Source organism: Stegostoma tigrinum, chromosome 38 (genome assembly GCF_030684315.1).
Source record: "Stegostoma tigrinum isolate sSteTig4 chromosome 38, sSteTig4.hap1, whole genome shotgun sequence".
Classification (NCBI taxonomy): domain Eukaryota; kingdom Metazoa; phylum Chordata; class Chondrichthyes; order Orectolobiformes; family Stegostomatidae; genus Stegostoma; species Stegostoma tigrinum.
In genome coordinates this window covers 23,459,953-23,482,055 of record NC_081391.1, presented here as the reverse complement: position 1 = coordinate 23,482,055, position 22,103 = coordinate 23,459,953, and the positions used below count along the sequence as shown (strand labels likewise).

Sequence of the window (22,103 nt, the reverse complement as noted above, 5' to 3'; positions counted from 1 at the left end):
GAGACAGAGACGGGATGAGATGAAACTGGTTTGCAGACACGAACACCAGCCTTGACAGGTTGGGCTGAATGGCCTGTTAGCGTGTTCCAAAATTCCACGGCATTTGTAGCAAGATGAGGGAGGTAGTTATGTATACACAGCTGGGAAGCTTGTTGCCTGAAGCGATCTGTTATGCATCTTCAGCAGTTTTGAAGCTGCTGCAGCTCTTTCCCAGATACTAGGGCTGTTTCACAAGATGATACACAATCAGAGACAAGCCACAAAGAAATATGTTGAAATATGAAAGTTGCTCAACATCTGAGGGATCATCTTTCAACAAATCAGCTCGTCGCAGTTGAAATGAGATTGGAGAGTAAGGTGCTTATCTGGGACTGCAGCTGGAATGGAAACTGCTAATAAGGGACTGTTGAGAATTTTGGTGATGAAACGGAGAGAGAGGAAGTAAATGTATGTAATTGTGTTTTTGCATAAGCAAGTGAGTGTGTGAGCAAGTTTGCAAGTGAGCATGGGGGTGTACATTTGTGTGAAAGAGATAGGGTGAGTGGTTGGGTGCAAGTAACAGTGAGAAAGTGTACAAGCAAGTTTACAAGCATTTGTGCAGAAGCATGTGTGAGAGCGAGTGGGTGTGAGTGTGTGATAACGAATGAATGTGCAAGTGAGTAAGTGTGAACAAATGTGTAAATCAGTGGGGATGTGTGAGAGAATGAATAGGTGTGAGTGTTTTTAAAAAGGAGGTAAATGTGTACAAGTGGCGTTAGTTTGGAGAGATTGTCAGTTTGTAGAGTGGCGTGAGTTTGGAGTGTGTGTTAGATTGGAGAGTTTGTAAGTTTGGAGAGTGCGTTGGTTTGGAATGTAAGATAACAAAGTGTGAAGCTGGATGAACACAGCAGGCCAAGCAGCATCTCAGGAGCACAAAAGCTGACATTTCGGGCCTAGACCTTTCATCAGAGAGGGGGATGGGGTGAGGGTTCTGGAATAAATAGGGAGAGAGAGGGAGGCGGACCGAAGATGGAGAGAAAAGAAGATAGGTGGAGAGGAGCGTATAGGTGGGGAGGTAGGGAGGGGATAGGTCAGTCCAGGGAAGATGGACAGTTCAAGGAGGCGGGATGAGGTAGTAGGTAGGAAATGGAGGTGCGGCTTGAGGTGGGAGGAAGGGAAGGGTGAGAGGAAGAACAGGTTAGGAAGCGGAGACAGGCTGGCTGGTTTTGAGATGCAGTGGTTGGAGGGGATGAGCTGGGCTGGTTTTGTGATGCAGTGGGGGGAGGGGACGAACTGGGCTGGTTTTGGGGTGCGGTGGGGGAAGGGGAGATTTTGAAGCTGGTGACGCCCACATTGATACCATTGGGCTGCAGGGTTCCCAAGCGGAATATGAGTTGCTGTTCCTGCAACCTTCGGGTGGCATCATTGTGGCACTGCAGGAGGCCCATGATGGACATGTCGTCTGAGGAATGGGAGGGGGAGTTAAAATTGTTCACGACTGGAAGGTACAGTTGTTTATTGTGAACTGAGCAGAGGTGTTCTGTAAAGCGGTCCCCAAGCCTCTGCTTGGTTTCCCCAATGTAGAGGAGGCCACACCGGGTAAGTTCCCATTTTCACTGGTTTGGTGAGTGTGTTAGTTTGCAGAAAGTATGAGTTTGGAGCATGTGTGTGTGAGAGTTTGGAGAGTGTGTGTGAGAGTTTGGAGAGTGTGTGTGTGAGTTTGGAGTGTGTGTGTATGAGTTTGGAGTGTGTTGTGAGTTTGGAGAGTGTGTGTGTGAGTTTGGAGTGTGTGAGTGAGTTTGGAGTGTGTGTGTGAGAGTTTGGAGTGTGTGTGTGAGAGTTTGGAGTGTGTGTGTGAGAGTTTGGAGAGTGTGTGTGAGAGTTTGGAGTGTGTGAGTGAATTTGGAGAGTGTGTGTGAGAGTTTGGAGAATGTGTGTGTGTGAGTTTGGAGAATATGTGTGTGAGTTTGGAGTGTGTGTGAGTTTGGATAGTGTGCGTGAGAGTTTGGAGAATGTGTGTGTGTGAGTTTGGAGAATATGTGTGTGAGTTTGGAGAGTGTGTGAGTTTGGAGAATGTGTGTGTGAGTTTGGAGTTTGTGAGTGTGAGTTTGGAGAGTGTGAGTATGAGTTTGGAGTCTGTGAGAGAATTTGGAGTGTGTGAGTGAGAGTTTAGAGAATGTGTGTGTGTGAGTTTGGAGTGTGTGAGAGTTTGGAGAATGTGTGTGAGTTTGGAGTGTGTGAGAGTTTGGAGTGTGTGAGAGTTTGGAGTGTGTTGTGAGTTTGGAGAGTGTGTGTGTGAGTTTGGAGTGTGTGTGTGAGAGTTTGGAGTGTGTGTGTGTGAGTTTGGAGTGTGTGAGTGAATTTGGAGAGTGTGTGTGAGAGTTTGGAGAATGTGTGTGTGAGTTTGGAGTGTGTGTGAGTTTGGATAGTGTGCGTGTGAGTTTGGGTAGTGTGCGTGAAAGTTTGGAGAGTGTGTGTGTGAGTTTGGAGTGTGTGTGTGAGAGTTTGGAGTGTGTGTGTGAGAGTTTGGAGTGTGTGTGTGTGAGTTTGGAGTGTGTGAGTGAATTTGGAGAGTGTGTGTGAGAGTTTGGAGAATATGTGTGTGAGTTTGGAGTGTGTGTGAGTTTGGATAGTGTGCGTGTGAGTTTGGGTAGTGTGCGTGAGAGTTTGGAGAGTGTGTGTGTGAGTTTGGAGTGTGTGAGAGTTTGGAGTGTGTGTGAGTTTGGAGAATGTGTGTGAGTTTGGAGTGTGTGAGAATTTGGAGTGTGAGTGAGTTTGGAGAGTGTGTGTGTGAGTTTGGAGAGTGTGTGTGTGTGAGTTTGGATTGTGTGAGTGTGAGTTTGGAGTGTGTGAGTGTGAGTTTGGAGTGTGTGAGTGTGAGTTTGGAGTGTGTGAGTTTGGAGTGTGTGTGAGAGAGTTTGGAGTGTGTGTGTGTGAGTTTGGAGTGTGTGTGTGTGAGTTTGGATTGTGTGAGTGTGAGTTTGGAGTGTGTGAGTGTGAGTTTGGAGTGTGTGAGTGTGAGTTTGGAGTGTGTGTGAGTTTGGAGTGTGTGTGAGAGAGTTTGGAGTGTGTGTGTGTGAGTTTGGAGTGTGTGTGTGTGAGTTTGGAGTGTGAGAGAGTTTGGAGTGTGTGAGAGAATTTGGAGAATGTGTGTGTGAGAGTTTGGAGTGTGTGTGAGTTTGGAGTGTGTGTGAGAGAGTTTGGAGTGTGTGTGAGAGAGTTTGGAGTGTGTGTGTGTGAGTTTGGAGTGTGTGTGTGTGAGTTTGGAGTGTGAGAGAGTTTGGAGTGTGTGAGAGAATTTGGAGAATGTGTGTGTGAGAGTTTGGAGTGTGTGTGAGTTTGGAGTGTGTGTGAGTTTGGAGTGTGTGTGAGTTTGGAGAATGTGTGTGAGAGTTTGGAGAATGTGTGTGAGAGTTTGGAGTGTGTGTGAGTTTGGACAGTGTGTGAGTTTGGAGAGTGTGCGTGAGAGTTTGGAGAATGTGTGTGTGAATTTGGAGTGTGTGTGTGTGAGTTTGGAGTGTGTGTGTGAGTTTGGAGTGTGTGTGTGTGAGTTTGGAGTGTGTGTGTGTGAGTTTGGAGTGTGAGAGAGTTTGGAGTGTGTGAGAGTGTGAGTTTGGAGTGTGTGAGTGTGTGTGTGAGTTTGGAGTGTGTGTGTGTGAGTTTGGAGTGTGTGAGTGAATTTGGAGTGTGTGTGAGAGTTTGGAGTGTGTGTGAGTTTGGAGAATGTGTGTGAGAGTTGGGAGTGTGGGTGAGAGTTTGGAGAGTGTGTGTGTGAGTTTGGAGTGTATGTGTGTGAGTTTGGAGTGTGTGTGTGTTTGGAGTGTGTGTGAGTTTGGAGTGTGTGTGAGTTTGGAGAATGTGTGTGTGAGTTTGGAGTGTGTGAGAGTTTGGAGAGTGTGTGTGTGAGTTTGGAGAGTGTGTGAGTTTGGATAGTGTGTGTGAAAGTTTGGAGTGTGTGTGAGAGTTTGGAGAATGTGTGAGAGTTTGGAGAGTGTGTGAGTTTGGAGAGTGTGAGAGTTTGGAGAGTGTGTGTGAGAGTTTGGAGAGTGTGTGTGAGAGTTTGGAGAATGTGTGTGTGAGTTTGGAGAGTGTGTGAGTTTGGAGAGTGTGTGTGAGAGTTTGGAGAGTGTGTGAGTTTGGAGAGTGTGTGAGTTTGGAGTGTGTGTGAGAGCTTGGAGAATGTGTGTGTGAGTTTGGAGTGTGTGTGAGAGTTTGGAGAATGTGTGTGAGTTTGGAGTGTGTTTGAGAGTTTGGAGAGTGTGTGTGAGAGTTTGGAGAATGTGTGTGTGAGTTTGGAGTGTGTATGTGAGAGTTTGGAGAATGTGTGTGTGAGTTTGGAGTGTGTTTGAGAGTTTGGAGAGTGTGTGTGAGAGTTTGGAGAATGTGGTTGTCTGGGACATTAGGGACATTCACTGCTTTTCTTCAGATTGGACTATGAAATAACTTATATTCAACTGACACCTCAGGTTTGGATCCCAGCCAATGTGTTAAGTTTAAAATTTTCACCCTTGGTTTGAAATCTCTGAGTCTTCCCTCTCTGTGTATCTGTAACCTGCTCCAGCCCCCACAATTTCTGAGCACTCTGTATACTTTCATTTCTGGCCCTTCATCACACCTGATGGTGTCTGTGCCTTCAACTGCCTGGGTTCCGAGCTCTGGAACCCACTCCATTACTCTCAGACTCTCTCTCTCTCCCTCCTGAAACCCTGATGTTGCTCCTGCTCTAAAATCGGCATGTCAGATTTGACCTGATAACACTCCTGTGTGATGCCTTGGGATAACTGACATGCCCGAGGTGTTTTATAAATGCAAATAGTTGTTGTTGGCAGCTGGAACTTTCTCCAGCATTGTCGCTGAGGTCAGGAGGTGAAACACTACAGAAAGGAACTATTAGCAAAATGACTCAAAATAGACACCACACCACAGCAGCAGACTTGCAGTCAAGATACTTACGATAATAAGCAAGATGAAGTAAATGAAATTGTAGAAAGAGTGTGCATCCATTACATAGTACATGATCTCGACCCAACCTTCCAGTGTTATAACCTGGAAAAAGAACATCAGACAAACCATTAACTCCCATCATAAACCCACCTACAATGACACACAGAGTCAAACTCCTCCTGGTTCCAATTATGGCACCGATGTACAGAGAGAGCACCTCTTACAGAAGCTGCAATTTTATTGCAGGGAAACATAGAAACAGGGAGAGGGGCAGCATTGCAGATTGACAAGGCCCAGTAGTTCAGCTTCACAAGCAGGGAAAATCACTTCAAATAAAATGTCCCCAACTGCCTGAGGATTGTCTACAGCAGCAATGACTGGCAGAATAATGAGGCAATAGAGTAATGGACAGAAACCTTGGGCAGCACAGTGGCTGGGTGGTTAGCACTGCTGCCTCCCAGTGCCAGGACTTCTGCATAGAGTTTGCACAAAGATGTGCAGGTTAAGAGGACTGGCCGTACGAATTGTCCATAATGCCCAGGGATGTACAGGGTAGGTGTGTTAGCCACAAGAACTACAGGGTTACAGGGATTGGGTATGGGGGTGGGTCTGGGAGGGATGGTGTGGACTTGATGGGCCACTGTAGGATCCTCTGTAGGAATTCTGTGATGCTATGGATTGAGACAGGGCAGACCAATTGTAGTGGTTATGTCCCAGGATAGATACTCCAGAGGGTCAGCAGGAACCAGATGTTGGGGAGCATTGGGCCATCTCTCAAAAAAAAACCATGAGTCACCCTTTTTGGGCAGAGATGAGGAAAATTCTTTTCTCTCTGAGGGTTTTGCAACTTTGGAAGCAGGGTCATTGAATATTTTCAAGGGGAAGGTGGATAGATCCTTGTTCAACAGAGGATCAAGGGTTATCAGGAAACTTGCAATTCAAAACACAAACAGGTTAGGTATAATCTTACTGAATAGCTTACCAGAGTTGAATGGACAGAATGGCCTGCTTCTGTTATTAATTCACACATCCTGACATGCAAGTTCAATTTCATGGCAAAATAGTAAAATTTGAATTCAATTATTAAATGTGGAATAAAAATTTGTCTCAGGGATGGTGATTATGGCAACCAACATCATTTGCTGTTTAAGCTCACCTGGCTCACTAAGCTCCTTAGGGAAGGAAATCTACTGCTGATGCTGTGGGGAGCCCAGAGGAAGTACTCAGAAACAATCCTGGGGAGGATGGTTTTCTTTTCCTTTATTCATTCACAGGAACATTTATTGCCCATTCCTAACTGCCCAGAGGGCAGTTTAGAGCCACCCACATCACTGTGCCTCTGGAGTCGCATGTGGGCCAGACCAGGTAAGGATGCCAGTTTCCTTCCCTAAAGGGTATTAGTGAACCAAATGGGTTTTTCCCAACAATTGACAATGGACTCATGGTCATCATTAGATTCTTAATATCAGATATTTAATTGAATTCAAATTCCACCATCTGCTGTGGCGGGATTCGAACCCAGATCCCTGGAACATTATTTGGGTTTCTGGATTAACAGTCTAGTGATAATAGCACTAAGTCAATGCCTCCCCTTGTCATATGATGAGGGGGTGAGGATTGTGGGTCTGTAATCAATGGAGTTTAGAAGGATGGGGGTGATCTGATTGAAACTTATGGAATACTGAGAGACTTGGATAGAATGGATGTGATAATAGGAGAGCCTGGGACCCAAGGACACAGCCTCAGAGTGAAGGGACAATCCTTTACAACAGAGATGAGGAGGAATTTCTTCAGCCAGAGGGTGGTGAATCTGTGGAACTTGTTCTTACAGAAAGCTGTGGAGGCCAAGTCATTGAGTGTATTTAAGACAGAGACAGTGAGGTTCCTGATTATTGAGGGGATCAACGGATACAGAGAGAAGACGGGACAATGGGACTAAGAAACATATTAGCCATGATTGAATAGTGGAGCTGACTCAATGAGCCAAATGGCCTAGTTCTGCTCCAATATCTTATTGTCCTTATTTGGTCTGGCCTACATGTGACTCCACACCCACAGCAATATGATTGACTCTCGGCTGCTTTCTGACATTATTCCAGTGAGCCACCGAGTTCAAAGGGCAGATGGGAATGAGTAATAAATGTTGGCCTTACCAGAGATGCCTATATCTCATGAAGAAATGAAAAAAAAATTGATTAAATGCCCAGATTCCTTCATACATGAATGGTGATGGTTCATGTGGAATGGATTATAGGTTTGGGGGATACCCAGTCGGTGGAGAGCTATGAGATCCGGAGCTCGAAAATGAGTTGTTCCTCCCAAGCTTGCTCCATTGACCACATCTTGTGTCACACGTTACTTTGATGTTGGATAATCAAAATGTTACTCCTCAAAAGAAGCCTCTTATTTGTGCTGGAACGGAGCAGGATAGTCTCTCTTGAGTATCAAAGAAACAGTTTGTGGGACATTGAGTCATTCAGTATGACAGTTTCAATGGAAAATTTTGCAATTTTCAGAAGGTACCTGGGTGAGCACTTGAAATGTAATATTCAAGGCTTTGGTTTCATAGCTGGAAAGTAGGAATATTGCAGATAGCACGGAACAGACTCAGGGTCTCTTCAGCGCTGTATGACTCTAACCGAGGGAAAGTTGAGACTAAGTCATAGTGTCATAGCTATAGACATGTACAGCGCGGAAACAGATCTTTTAGTTCAACATGTCCATGTCGACCTGACATTCTAAATTATTCTAGTCCCATTTGACAGCATTTAGCCCATATCCCTCTAAACCCTTCCTATTCATGTACCCATCCAGGTGCCTTTTAAATGCTGTAATTGTACCAGCCTCCACCACTTCCTATGGCAGCTCGTTTTAGATAAGTGTTAATAACATTATAAATCAGCAACATTGAGGTGAGCTTCAACCGTTGGGTGGTCATTGTCATGAGGGATTCATGACTGCACTCACATCAGACGGTAGATTCATTGAACACGTACCTGAAAGATCACAATCCACGCATAGCCAATGTTGTCAAAGTTGATGGCACCTTTGTGGGGGTTTCTATCCCCAGTCTGGCACACTGTGTAATAGCGGTTCCAGTTCACACAGCCCCCGGTGACGTTCAGCTCCTGTCCCAGAGCAGCGTAATAATAATAATCATCCTTGTCCAGGCAACACTCGTGCCCATTGTCCCTCAAGGCTGGGATCTCATGGCAGCCCATGATGCCGTTGTCTCCGGACAGAGAGCAGATAAAGGGAGTCTCATCATCTTTCTCTGGATGATAGTACTGAGGCAGAGAGAGTCCATTGTACCTGTTAGCGAATGGAGACATGGTAACAGTAGGTCAGGCTGTCTGCGTGTGGAAGTGACTCTGCCTTTGGAGCGATATGGCAGAGAGAGGAGGCCCGTTAGAGCTACCAGTCAGGAAACAGTGATCATAAATGTTGTCCGGTAGGGCAGAACTTGAGTAATGCCAAAAAAAGGCACATTTTTGATGAAGGTTTTTACCTTGCATCCATCAAGACAATTTGCGATGTAAAGGGGAAGCAATGTTTTACCCCGTATAATGGTTATATACTGTATACTGAATCAGCATGTGCTTGCACATTTTAAAACAGTTCTACAAAATCTTTTATGTTCAACAGTGAGGGCCAAAGGTTAAGGCTTCACCGAAAGGTAACATCTCCAACAGTACAGCACTGACCCTCCGACAGTGCCCACTCCCTCAGCACTGACCCTCCGACAGTGCGGCGCTCCCTCAGCACTGACCCTCCGACAGTGCGGCGCTCCCTCAGCACTGACCCTCCGACAGTGCGGCGCTCCCTCAGCACTGACCCTCCGACAGTGCGGCGCTCCCTCAGTACTGACCCTCCAACAGTGCGGCGCTCCCTCAGCGCTGACCCTCTGACAGTGCGGCTCTCACTCAGCGCTGACCCTCTGACAGTGTGGTGCTCCCCCAGCACTGACCCTCCGACAGTGCCTGCTCCCTCAGCACTGGCCCTCTGACAGTGCCCACTCCCTCAGCACTGACCCTCCGACAGTGCGGCGCTCCCTCAGTACTGACCCTCCAACAGTGCGGCGCTCCCTCAGCGCTGACCCTCTGACAGTGCGGCTCTCACTCAGCGCTGACCCTCTGACAGCACGGCGCTCTCTCAGCACTGGCCCTCCAACAGCACGGCGCTCCCTCAGCACTGACCCTCTGTCAGCGCAATACTCCCTCAACACTGACCCTCCGACAATGCGGCACTCCCACAGTACTGACCCTCCGACTGTGGCTCTCCCTCAGCACTGACCCTCTGACAGTGCGGCACTCCCTCAATACTACAGTGTGTGTGTCAGCGTGGGTCACGAGGTCTCTGAAATGAGTGTCAATCCCCCAACGTCTAGTCGAGAGCGTGGACACTGAGCCTTTGATCACATGCTCCACACCCGCTGAGGAAGCCGAGGGGCCAAGAACCAGAGGAATATCAATTGTATGTTTTCCTGGGTTTCTCTAATTTAGTTCCACACCTGAGGATGAAACTCCATCTTTGAATTATTGACAAGCTGATAATATTCAAAGCAGCTGGCAATGTGCCAGCAGTGGGCAGTGAGCCCCTTTGCATGCCCTGGCGAGATGAATAAATGCCTTTTGAATGCAAAAGCTTTCATTCAGCTCAGGTACTGAAGCCGGTTCCCCAGCTCTGACTGACAGGGAACCTGTCGAATTCAATCTGACTTAGTGTCAGCAGCTGGAATCTCGGAGCTGGGCAAGTGAGCTAAAATGCTGGGATCCTGCTGAATGTGCTTTGTTTCAACACTGAGACATGAGCAAGAATTTAGTGCACCAATGTAGCCAAAAAAAAGCAAACATTCAAACCTGACAATCTGTTGCCTGTGTAACGACCCCCTCAGTCATGTTAAATCATGTTAACATGAACTAAACTGCCACTTCAGACACAGTGCATGTTGAACTTTATTAAACACAGCTTGAGCATTTATCTCGTTACCTTGCTTCATCCTCAGTTACCCTGCAGAACCAGACACTGAGCTCTCTGTGCTGGTCGAATAGCTCACAGTGGCTGTAGTACTCAGCAATGCTCACACAGGCTGCAGACATAACACACAGCCAAGATCCTGTACTCCAACAGGAATCTGGGCAGCTCCATCCAGTGAGAACTGGGAGAGAATGAGGAGTCAGGGGAGATAGACAGGAGAGATTGAGACAGAGGGAGAGAGACAGACAGGAGAGATTGAGACAGAGGGAGAGAGACAGACAGGAGAGATTGAGACAGAGAGAGAGAGACAGACAGGAGAGATTGAGACAGAGAGAGAGAGACAGACAGGAGAGATTGAGACTGAGGGAGAGAGACAGACAGGAGAGATTGAGACAGAGGGAGAGAGACAGACAGGAGAGATTGAGACTGAGGGAGAGAGACAGACAGGAGAGATTGAGACTGAGGGAGAGAGACACAGAGAAACACTGTGACAGAAAGCACAGGCAGATGAAATCGGACAGTGAATGAGTCACGAGGAGACAGGCAGAAAATGGACAAAGAATTACAAACAGTGGCTCGGTGGTTAGTGATAATGGGAACTGCAGATGTTGGAGAATCCAGAACCCTCACCCCATCCCCCTCTCTGATGAAGGGTCTAGGCCCGAAACATCAGCTTTTTTGCGCCTGAGATGCTGCTAGGCCGGCTGTGTTCATCCAGCCCCACATTTCGTTAGCTCGGTGGTTAGTACTGGGTTCGATCCCAGTCTCGGGTAACCGTCTGTGTGGAGTTTTCACATTCTCCCTGTGTCTGCGTGGGTTTCCTCTGGGTGCTCCGGTTTCCTCCCACAGTCCAAAGACGTGCAGGTTAGAGTGGATTAGCCATGCTAAATGCAGGGTAAGGATGAGGGTCTGGGTGGACTGCTCTTCAGGAGAGTCACTGGAGACCTGATGGGCCAAAGGGCCTGCTTCTACACTGTAGGGATTCTATGAAAAACAGAAATAAAGCAAGATACTGCAGACAGATCTGAACAAACACAAAATGCTGGAGAAAGCCAGCAGTGTCTGTAGAGAGAAGCAGTTCCCATTCTGAATCCAATGTAACTTCCTCAGAATAATAAAAACAGATAGAGGGAGACAGGAACAAAGACAGAAGTTGCTGGAAAAGCTCAGCACATCTGGCAGCATCTGTGAAGAAAAAAATCAGAGTGAACATTTTGGGTCCAGTGACCCTTCCTCTGAGCTAGAATTACAGCATTTGTGGTTCTCTCGGTTTTTAGAGAGACAGGGATGGGGAGAAAGGAATAGAGTTAAGCAGTGAAAATGGGAACTGCAGATGCTGGAGAATCCAAGATAATAAAATGTGAGGCTGGATGAACACAGCAGGCCCAGCAGCATCTCAGGAGCACAAAAGCTGACGTTTCGGGCCTAGACCCTTCATCAGAGAGAGGGATGGGGTGAGGGTTCTGGAATAAATAGGGAGAGAGGGGGAGGCGGACCGAAGATGGAGAGAAAAGAAGATAGGTGGAGAGAGTATAGGTGGGGAGGTAGGGAGGGCATAGGTCAGTCCAGGGAAGATGGACAGGTCAAGGAGGCGGAATGAGGTAGTAGGTAGGAAATGCAGGGGCAGCCTGAGGTGGGAGGAAGGGATGGGTGAGAGGAAGAACAGGTTAGGGAAGCAGAGACAGGCTGGGCTGTTCTTGTGATGCAGTGGGGGGAGGGGACGAACTGGGCTGGTTTTGGGATGCGGTGGGGGAAGGGGAGATTTTGAAGCTTGTGAAGTGCACATTGATACCATTAGGCTGCAGGGTTCCCAAGCGGAATATGAGTTGCTGTTCCTGCAACCTTCGGGTGGCATCATTGTGGCACTGCAGGAGGCCCATGATGGACATGTTGTCTGAGGAATGGGAGGTGGAGTTAAAATGGTTCGCGACTGGGAGGTGCAGTTGTTTGTCGCGAACCGAGCGGAGGTGTTCTGCAAAGCAGTCCCCAAGCCTCCACTTGGTTTCCCCAATGTAGAGGAAGCCACACCGGGTGCAATGGGCACAATATACCACATTTGCAGATGTGCAGGTGAACATCTGCTTGATGTGGAAGGTCATCTTGGGGCCTGGGATGGGGGTGAGGGAGGAGGTGTGGGGGCAAGTGTAGCACTTCCTGCGGTTGCAGGGGAAGGTGCCGGGTGTGGTGGGGTTGGAGGGGAGTGCGGAGCGGACAAGGGAGTTGTGGAGAGAGTTGTCTCTCCAGAAGGCAGACAAGGGTGGGGATGGAAAAATGTCTTGGGTGGTGGGGTTGGATTGTAGATGGCGGAAGTGTCGGTGGATGATACGTTGTATCCGGAGGTTGGTGGGGTGGTACGTGAGAACGAGGGCGATCCTCTGGGGGCGGTTGTGGCGGGGGTGGGGTGTGAGGGATGTGTTGCGGGAAATACGGGAGACGCGGTCAAGGGCGTTCTCGACTACTGCAGGGGAAAGTTGCGGTCCTTGAAGAACGTGGACATCTGGGATGTGCGGGAGTGGAATGCCTCATCCTGGGAGCAGATGCGGCGGAGGTGGAGGAATTGGGAATAGGGGATTGAATGTTTGCAGGAGGGTGGGTGGGAGGAGGTGTATTTTGGGTAGCTGTATGAGTCTGTGGGCTTGAAATGGACATCAGTTACTTGAGATGGATCGTCCGACACTTCCGCCATCTACAATCCGACCCCACCACCTAATCTATTTTTCCATCCCCACCCTTGTCTGCCTTCCGGAGAGACCATCTCTCTGTGACTCCCTTGTTCGCTCCACACTGCCCTCCAACCCCACCACACCTGGCACCTTCCCCTGCAACCGCAGGAAGTGCTACACTTGCCCCCACACCTCCTCCCTAACCCCTATCCCAGGCCCCAAGATGACCTTCCATATCCAGCAGATGTTCACCTGCACATCTGCAAATGTGGTATATTGTATCCATTGCACCCGGTGTGGCTACCTCTACATTGGGGAAACCAAGCGGAGGCTTGGGGACCGCTTTGCAGAACACCTCCGCTCAGTTTGCAACAAACAACTGCACCTCCCAGTCGCAAACCACTTCAGCTCCCCCTCCCATTCTTTAGATGACATGTCCATCATGGGCCTCCTGCAGTGCCACAATGATGCCACCCGAAGGTTGCAGGAACAGCAACTCATATTCCGCTTGGGAACCCTGCAGCCCAATGGTATCAATGTGGACTTCACAAGCTTCAAAATCTCCCCTTCCCCCACTGCATCCCAAAACCAGCCCAGTTCTTCCCCTCCCCCACTGCATCACGAAAACAGCCCAGCCTGTCTCTGCTTCCCAAACCTGTTCTTCCTCTCACCCATCCCTTCCTCCCACCTCAAGCCGCGCCTGCATTTCCTACCTACTACTTCATCCCGCCTCCTTGACCTGTCCATCTTCCCTGGACTGACCTATCCCCTCCCTACCTCCCCACCTATACTCTCCTCTCCACCTATCTTCTTTTCTCTCCATCTTCGGTCCGCCTTCCCCCCTCTCTCCCTATTTATTCCAGAACCCTCTCCCCATCCCCCTCTCTGATGAAGGGTCTAGGCCCGAAACGTCAGCTTTTGTGCTCCTGAGATGCTGCTGGGCCTGCTGTGTTCATCCAGCTCCACACAGAGTTAAGCAGACGGTTAAAGCAGACAGAGAAAGAAAGAAAACAGGAAGTTCTGGAATAACACAGTGGGTCTGGCAGCATCTGAAGAAGGTGTGCTGAGCGCAATACCTTAACTCTGCTTTCTCTCACAGATGCTGCCAGACCTGCTGAGTTTCTCCAGCAATTTCTGATTTTGTTTCATATCGTCATTGCCTGCAGTTCTTTGTTTTATTTTAGAGGGAGAATGAGGGGGATACAGGAAGACAGACACACAGACAGATACGGAGCGTGACACAAAGCATGGTCAGTTGAGTGGGACAGTGAAGGAACTACAAAAGGAGGGTAGAAAACAGATGGAGGGTTACAAACTGAAGTAACAAATACAGAGATAACAGTGTGGGGCTGGATGAACACAACAGGCCCAGCAGCATCTCAGGAGCACAAAAGCTGACGTTTCGGGCCTAGACCCTTCATCAGAGGGGGTTCGGGTTCAGGGACAAACAGGTTAGAGAGTGATAATGGGTGAGTGATAATGGGAACTGCAGATGCTGGAGAATCCAAGATAATAAAATTTCTCTCCATCTTCGGTCCGCCTCCCCCTCTCTCCCTATTTATTCCAGTTCCCTCTCCCCATCCCCCCCTCTGATGAAGGGTCTAGGCCCGAAACGTCAGCTTTTGTGCTCCTGGGATGCTGCTTGGCCTGCTGTGTTCATCCAGCCCCACACTTTATCATCTAACAAAGTGTGGGGCTGGATGAACACAACAGGCCCAGCAGCATCTCAGGAGCACAAAAGCTGACGTTTCGGGCCTAGACCCTTCATCTGCAGTTCCCATTATCTCTAACAATTGCAGAGATTGGCTGGCAGATAGGAGAGTAAGACGAGTACGGGGAGAAATAAAGAGACAGCGGCAGACAGGCAGAGAGAGAGAGGCAGAGAGGCGGAGAAACAGGTAAAGACACAGAGAGACACACAAGTAGAAAGAGATAGAGTCAGGCAGATGGTGAAGGCAGGCAGAATAGAGAGAGAGAGACAGATAGATGGGACACAGATGGTGAAGGCAGGCAGAATAGAGAGAGAGAGACAGATAGATGGGACACAGATGGTGAAGGCAGGCAGAATAGAGAGAGAGAGAGACAGATAGATGGGACACAGATGGTGAAGGCAGGCAGAATAGAGAGAGAGAGAGACAGATAGATGGGACACAGATGGTGAAGGCAGGCAGAATAGAGAGAGAGAGAGAGAGAGAGAGACAGATAGATGGGACACAGATGGTGAAGGCAGGCAGAATAGAGAGAGAGAGAGACAGATAGATGGGACACAGATGGTGAAGGCAGGCAGAATAGAGAGAGAGAGAGAGAGACAGATAGATGGGACACAGATGGTGAAGGCAGGCAGAATAGAGAGAGAGAGAGAGAGACAGATAGATGGGACACAGATGGTGAAGGCAGGCAGAATAGAGAGAGAGAGAGAGAGACAGATAGATGGGACACAGATGGTGAAGGCAGGCAGAATAGAGAGAGAGAGAGAGAGAGACAGATAGATGGGACACAGATGGTGAAGGCAGGCAGAATAGAGAGAGAGAGAGAGAGAGAGAGAGACAGATAGATGGGACACAGATGGTGAAGGCAGGCAGAATAGAGAGAGAGAGACAGATAGATGGGACACAGATGGTGAAGGCAGGCAGAATAGAGAGAGAGAGAGAGAGAGAGACAGATAGATGGGACACAGAGGGACAGAGGGACGGCTGACGCTGATTGTTGAGTGCACTGTGAACGGACTGAGTGAAGCTGACACAGTACTGATCCCGGTTTTAATTCCACCTCTGGTGCTGGGCTGTCTCCAGTATCCCAGTCTCCAGCAGGCAGTCCTGTACAACCTACACCTAGGGTACGCAGCCTTCCAGCTAAATCCTCAAACACTTACAATGTCAAGTTCTCTTCCAGAAAACAGCGGTTCCGCAGGAGACCGGCCCACAGCTGCACACCGATGATTCCGAATATAAAAAAGACAAAGAAGCACAGCAGCAGGACATTGCCCAGCATCGGGAGCGTGTCCAGTAACAGATTGACCAGGATCCTCATACCTACACAAAGCAAAGGAACACACACTGAGGAGATCAATCAAGAGCATTCAGACTCACCGACAGCAGGAGTTTAGAAATCTCTCCACCTAACTCCCTCGCAGTTCCACTGGGCCCTTTACTCCCTTCCTCTTCATCACATCAAATTTATGCCCTTCATCTGGTCTTCAAATCCTTGCCGGTTATTCTTCACATCCTGACTCACTAAGACTCCACCTTTATATATGCACACATCCAATCTGAACCCCATTGTTTTACCCACATTCTCTCTCTCTCTCTCTCTCTCACACACACACACACACTCGCACACATGCACACACAAACACACTCTCTCGTACACACACACTCTCTGCCTCACATACACACATGCAGATGGACACATGCACATGCGTAAACAGACACATGCACGCACACACACACAGCCACATGTACACAGCATCACATGCACAGACATGCATGCACACACATGCGCATACACACAGGCACTAACAGTCTCTCTCTCTCTCTCACACACACACACACACACACACACTTAAAAACATATGCACACATGGGCACACACCCACACAGCCAAATGCACACAGTCTCATGTGCACACTCATGCATGCACACACGCGTGCATGCACATACACATGTACACACAGATGCATGCAGACGCACAGACAACCATACAGACATGTAGATGCACACAGATGCACACAGACACATTCATACACACACACACACACACACACACAGGCAGACAGACACATATACACAGACGTGCATACACACCCCCTTCCCCTGTTCAACCAGAATCTCCTCCCTCCTACCCCTTGCTGAATATCAACCAGATCACCTTCCCCTCACTAAGCCATGAGATTCTCACTGTCTCCCATCCACTCACCTTCCTCTCTTCCAACCCTCGGCCTCTTGTCATTGTGTGACTCCAATCAGAGCAGCTCTGTGTGCTGTAACCCCCTTCACTCTCACACTGAGATAGATATCTGTGCTGCCAGTTGGATATGGAGGGACAGGTGAGGTGGGGGTACATGTGATGTACTGAAAACACTAATTTAGAAAATAAATGAGTTTTGGAGACAATTGAATGTTAACAATTGGAAGATAATGGTTTGTTTCATATGAAAACAGGTAAAGTAATTGAGCTCGAGATTAGTATGAATACTATACTCAAATGCTTTAGAACACACTTGTAATGTGAAGCAGCTCTACAGTTCCCTTAATGAAGATGTAATCCATTAAAGGTCTCCCGGCACTTCATCCTGTTCCAAGTGCTACTTTGCTAGTGTTTCATTTTGATTAACTTAACAAGATATATTGAACACTTGTAGCTATTGGCTCAATGAAGCAGCAGGTTAAAATACCAAGGCATTGGTATATGGATAGTGTGACAGCAAAACCTAACTTCTCCCCATCTCACTCTTCACATTTCCATACTGTGCTCCTCTGACATGCCACCACCTTACACAGACACACAATTCAACCGTTCATTGTTACACAGATTGTATGCCCATCCAAACTCTTCCCCTCACACAATGACATACAAACTCTATCCTCTCATACACACACAAATCGTACCCAGCCTAAACTTGCACTCGTACGCATACACACATAGCCAAACACACAAACATGCTCACACCCCCACACACCCTTCCACACACGTATACTCCATCCTTGTACATGTGTATAAAACTGAAAACCCCACACTCAAACACACATTGCCATATCCAGTCATACACACACGCACACACAATGCCCTATTGAACTCCCTATCAAGGGGTTACAATTTTGAGGAAGAATCACATCAAACTCGAAACTTTAACTCTGCCTCCTTCTCTCTCTCTCCCCCCATAGATGTCAGACCTACTGAGTTTCTCTAGCATTTTCTGTTTTAATCCCTATTGTGGGGGTCTTGACATTAAAAATTATCCAAGAGGAAGATTAAGTAATTCTCAAGCTCAAACAGTAACTTCACACCTCAATAGTTTGTCCAATTATTTTGCTTGGTTGGCCCATCTATAAACTGTTTACTTTGCACTTTGATGTTACATCTGACTCATTGCCTTGTCTTTCTGATGCCTTTTCACAACCTGATGGAGTTGACCTTTGAATACTATTTAGTGCTTGACGCCTCTTTCCTGTAATTTGAATCTATTTCCAGGCTATTAAACCCATTATCAAAGGGTGAAGGACTTCAGTTCTATGGAGAGACTGGCAAAACAAATTGTTCTCCCCAGAGCAGAGAAGGTTAATGGGTGATGCAATCAAAACGTTCAAAGTTATGATGAGTTTTTGATAGATTTCTACTGACATGAAGATCGTTAAGCAGAAGACAAAGCTTTAGGATGATAGGTAAATGGTGTGGCCTGCAGGCTACTGCCTGAAAGGATGATATGGAATCAGATCTGATAATAACTTGCAAACAGAACTCGCTGAATGCCCACGGAATGACAAGAGCTATTAATATTATTACTATTAATACAGAGACCCAGTTAATATTCTGGGGAACCGTGTTCGAATCCCACCAAGACAGATGGCAGAATTTGAATTCAGTAAAAAAACTGCAGTTAAGAGTCTAATGGTGATCATAAAAACTTACCTGGTTCACTTTAGGAAGGAAATCTGCCATCCTTACCCAGTCTGGCCTATACCCACGTCAATGTGGTTGACTCTTAACTGTCTTCTGGGTAATAAATGCTGGCCTAGCCATGAGTGAATATTTTTGTAAAAATATTCTGTAGGTTAATGAAACTATTGAACTGAAATTGACAGGTTTTTATTGGATAAGGGGACCAAAGATTATAGAGCCAAGGTGGAGTTTGGATTTAAGGCTATTCTGGACCAAATTCTTCACCTGATGAAGGAGCAGTGCTCTAAAAGCTCGTGATTTCAAATAAATCTATTGGACTATAATCTGGTGTCTTTTCACTTCTGACTTTGTCCACCCCAGTCCAATACTGGCACCTCCACATCCTGGTTCAAACTGAAAATAAGATCATACTTTCAACACACTGGCTTCCCAAAGTCCCTAGAACCAACCCTTGTCTTTCAGCTTCGTTTGACTATGTCTAGCAGAGTCTACAACTGGAGTGAAGAACCCCTGCCTCTTGGTCATGTTGGAGTATTCAGTGACAATCATATGTTGCAGAACAAGCCCCGTGGTTTCAAAACTCTGTGCTGCGTGGAAGAGCCCACGCTGCTCCACCAGATTGGAATGTGTGCGTGGTGGCACTTCCAGGCGACGTTCCATCAACCAGACTTTGCATTCTTCCACTTCCAGGAATAAAGGAGCCCCTGTGCATTGCCATATTGAATTGCGGGCTTAAATTAAGGATGCTGTGTCTCAAAATGCCCCTGTCAGAGCTGAAAGAGTCATGTTGCTCCTCCATATCGGTTTTCTAACTCATGCATGTTGCAGGCAGTAAGAAGGGAGCATGATTTCAAATTGTATTTGTTGATATAATGCGGTAGTAACAAACTCTTTCTTGGATTTACAATATAGTGTTGCAAACTTTCTATCTGTCCCTTCATTAAGTAATAATACCTCAGATTTTATTTGAAAATTGATCCCTGAGCGTTGACTGAGTAATGCTGGAGTAACTGACAACCTGCCTGGGAATCTGAAAATAGCCATAAAATGTACCACACAGAAATTTGTCTCAACTGGGACTGTGTAACTGTTTGAGTTCTATATGAGTCTCTTCATCTCATCGCCATCAGTCTACCCTTCTATTTATTTCTTCCTCATGTGTTTATCCTGATTCCCCTTAACTGTATTAACACAATTCATGTCAGTCATGTGTGGTGGCAGTGGACTCAATGTAGAGTCATAGTCCACATTGACTAAGACCAAAGGAATCCCACCTGCCTGATCCTGGCCCATATCCCTCCAACCCTTTCCTATTCATGTACTTAACCAAATGTCTTTTAAATGCTATAACGGTCCCCACATCAATCACTTCCTCAGGGTGTTTATTCCACATGTGAACCACACTCTGTGTAAAAAAATTGCCCCTCATGTCTTTTGTAAATCTCTCTCCTCTCATCTCATCACAGTTTGGATAAAGTGGGGCCTCCTGAATTCTGATTTCAGTTTGTTAGTGGCTATCTTATATTCATGGCCTTAACCTTTAGGTGAAAATTCCTTGTGCCCAATCTATTGAACCCCTCTGTGATTTGGTGGATTTCTGCCAGGCCACCACTTCTTCTTGGTCTTTTCTAAATAAGGAGATTAAATCTATTCAGAGCATCCTCCTAATTCATGTTTGGAGCCTTCCCATTCTTGCATTCTGCCAACTTCCAGATCTTGGATCCAGATCATTCAGCTGTTCACTGTCAAACCAGCTGTATCCTGCTTAGCACCCTTGGACAGAAGTGAACACCTGTCTGCATGATGGCATACAGAGCAGATCCATTTTCACCTTTTTGCAGCGGACATTTACACCTAATTTGCATCCCTATCACTCCTTTATCGCCATTATCACTGCCTATGTCTTTTCTTCTGGGCATCCTCCCCATCTGTTCCACTCACTCCACCTCCTCCTCTGTCAATATCATATATTATAACATATTCCAGCTGCTTTTACCTCTGAAGCAGAGTCATAACAGACTCGAAATGTTAACTCTGTTTCTCTCTCTACAGATACTGCCAGACCTGTTGAGTTTCTCCAGCACTCCTTGTGTTTTTATTTGGACATTTGACATGTTCTGGGCCCAATCAGGAACACGTTATAATTATGGCTTGTATTTCCTTGACTTTGGAAGATTAAGGGGTGTCCTGATTGTGGTACTTTTAGGGATTCAAAAGAGCAGATATGAAGACACTATTTTCTCTGATAGCAAAGGGTATGGCCATTTTATCAGAGATTGATTGTTCAGAAGCTTTTCTTCAAAGAATTGGCAATTCTTTTCTCCAAAACTGTGTGGCTATTTTGGTTTAACTGAAGCCTCCAGGATAGAAAACGTTTCATTGAGTGAGGGTGCCGAGGGGTAAGGAAAAGTCAGCGACATGATTTAAGATACAGACCAGGTATAATTCAACTACGTTCTGGAGGAGGTTAGAGACACCAATCTGCTCCTGCTCTCAGCTGAATAAAAATTCATCAAGATCTATCAGCTGTGAAACTCTTGATACACATCAACAACTAGATGCAAAATGAAGGTAATAATCTGAGCACTTTGATCTTTGAAGTTTAGAGGAGTCAGAGGTGGCTTAATTGAATTCTATACGATCCTGTGGGGATTCGACTAGGTGGATGAGAGAACAACGTTTCCTCTTGTGGGAGAATCTACGAAGTGGGGTCCTAGATAAAAATAAGAAGGTACCTATTTAATGCAGCAATAGGGAAACTTTTATTTCACTCACAGCATTGTCAGTCTTTGAAATTCCCTTCCCTAAAAAGGCACTGGATGCATAATCTTTAACTATTTTGAAAGCGGAGGGAGATAGATTCTTGATGATGAAAGCCATGCAAGATTATGGGGGCATATGCAGGAATGTAGAGATGATGTTCAGATCAGATCAGCCATGATTAGATTAGATTTCCTACAGTGTGGAAACTGACTCTTTGGCCCAACAAGTCCACACTGCCCCTTGGAGCATTGCATCCAGACCCATCCCCCTATAACCCACACACGCCTGAACACTGTGGGCAATTTTAGCATGGCTGACCCACCTAGCCTGCATATCTTTGGACTGTGGGAGAAAACCGGAGCAAACCCACACAGACACAGGGAGAATGTGCAAACTCCACACACACAGTCACCCGAGGCTGGAATCGAACCTGGGTCCCTGGCGCTGTGAAGTTGCAGCGCTAACCACTGAACCACCGTGATCTTATTGAATGACAGAACAAGCTCGAAGGGCCAAGTGGCCTACTCGTGTTCCTGGTTTATATGGATCAGGCGTTCAAACCCATTTACAATGGAGTTTGCGCTCAAACAGGAAACTAGCACCCCCATGTGGGAAAACCTCCATAATGACAATTGAACTAATTCAGGACCTTGGACAGCAAACACCTCTCAACATGAATCAGCACCTGTTCTTTAACAAAAATTTTCCCCGTGACCATATTCCACTCATTGTGCTGGAATCAGCTTGCTGAGGTTTACAAGATTAACTCAGTAACATGCTTAGCATTTAGTTGGTCAAGATTTTTGGATATTGTGTTGTTAACTAAAGGTATAGTCTCCGTAAACTCATCAGACCATAGAGCTCTGATCTCAATAGACAGAGACCATTGGTGTAGTCTAACCTGAGGGTCACTGTGCCTCAGGTGAGGGGAGAGGTTGAAAAGGACACTCCTTCATGGTAACCTCAGCCAGTGCAGGAATTGAACCCACACTGTTGGTGTTACTCTGCATTGCAAGCCAGCCATTTAGCCAACTGACCCAGAGCACAGCAACTATACAAGAACATCTCAAATAAATCCATGAGGGGAGCTCAGGAAAAACCTTCTGAATCAGAGCATGGAACACGCCACCGCTAGAAGTTATATGGACATGTGTGGGA

At 46.9% G+C, this 22,103-nt stretch overlaps 1 protein-coding gene across 2 annotated transcripts in view; it reads right to left on the bottom strand.

Moving 5' to 3' along the window:
• cacna1ia (calcium voltage-gated channel subunit alpha1 Ia) overlaps positions 1-22,103 on the bottom strand; it is a 203,400-nt gene that overhangs the window by 141,980 nt on the left and 39,317 nt on the right. For both annotated transcript variants that reach the window (XM_048521514.2, XM_048521511.2), the window contains exons 4-6: positions 15,436-15,595; positions 7,920-8,235; positions 4,933-5,025 (exon numbers count right to left, since the gene is read on the bottom strand). In XM_048521514.2, the coding sequence (XP_048377471.1) occupies positions 4,933-5,025; positions 7,920-8,235; positions 15,436-15,595 (569 nt within the window). The remainder of the gene's footprint in view (positions 1-4,932; positions 5,026-7,919; positions 8,236-15,435; positions 15,596-22,103) is intronic.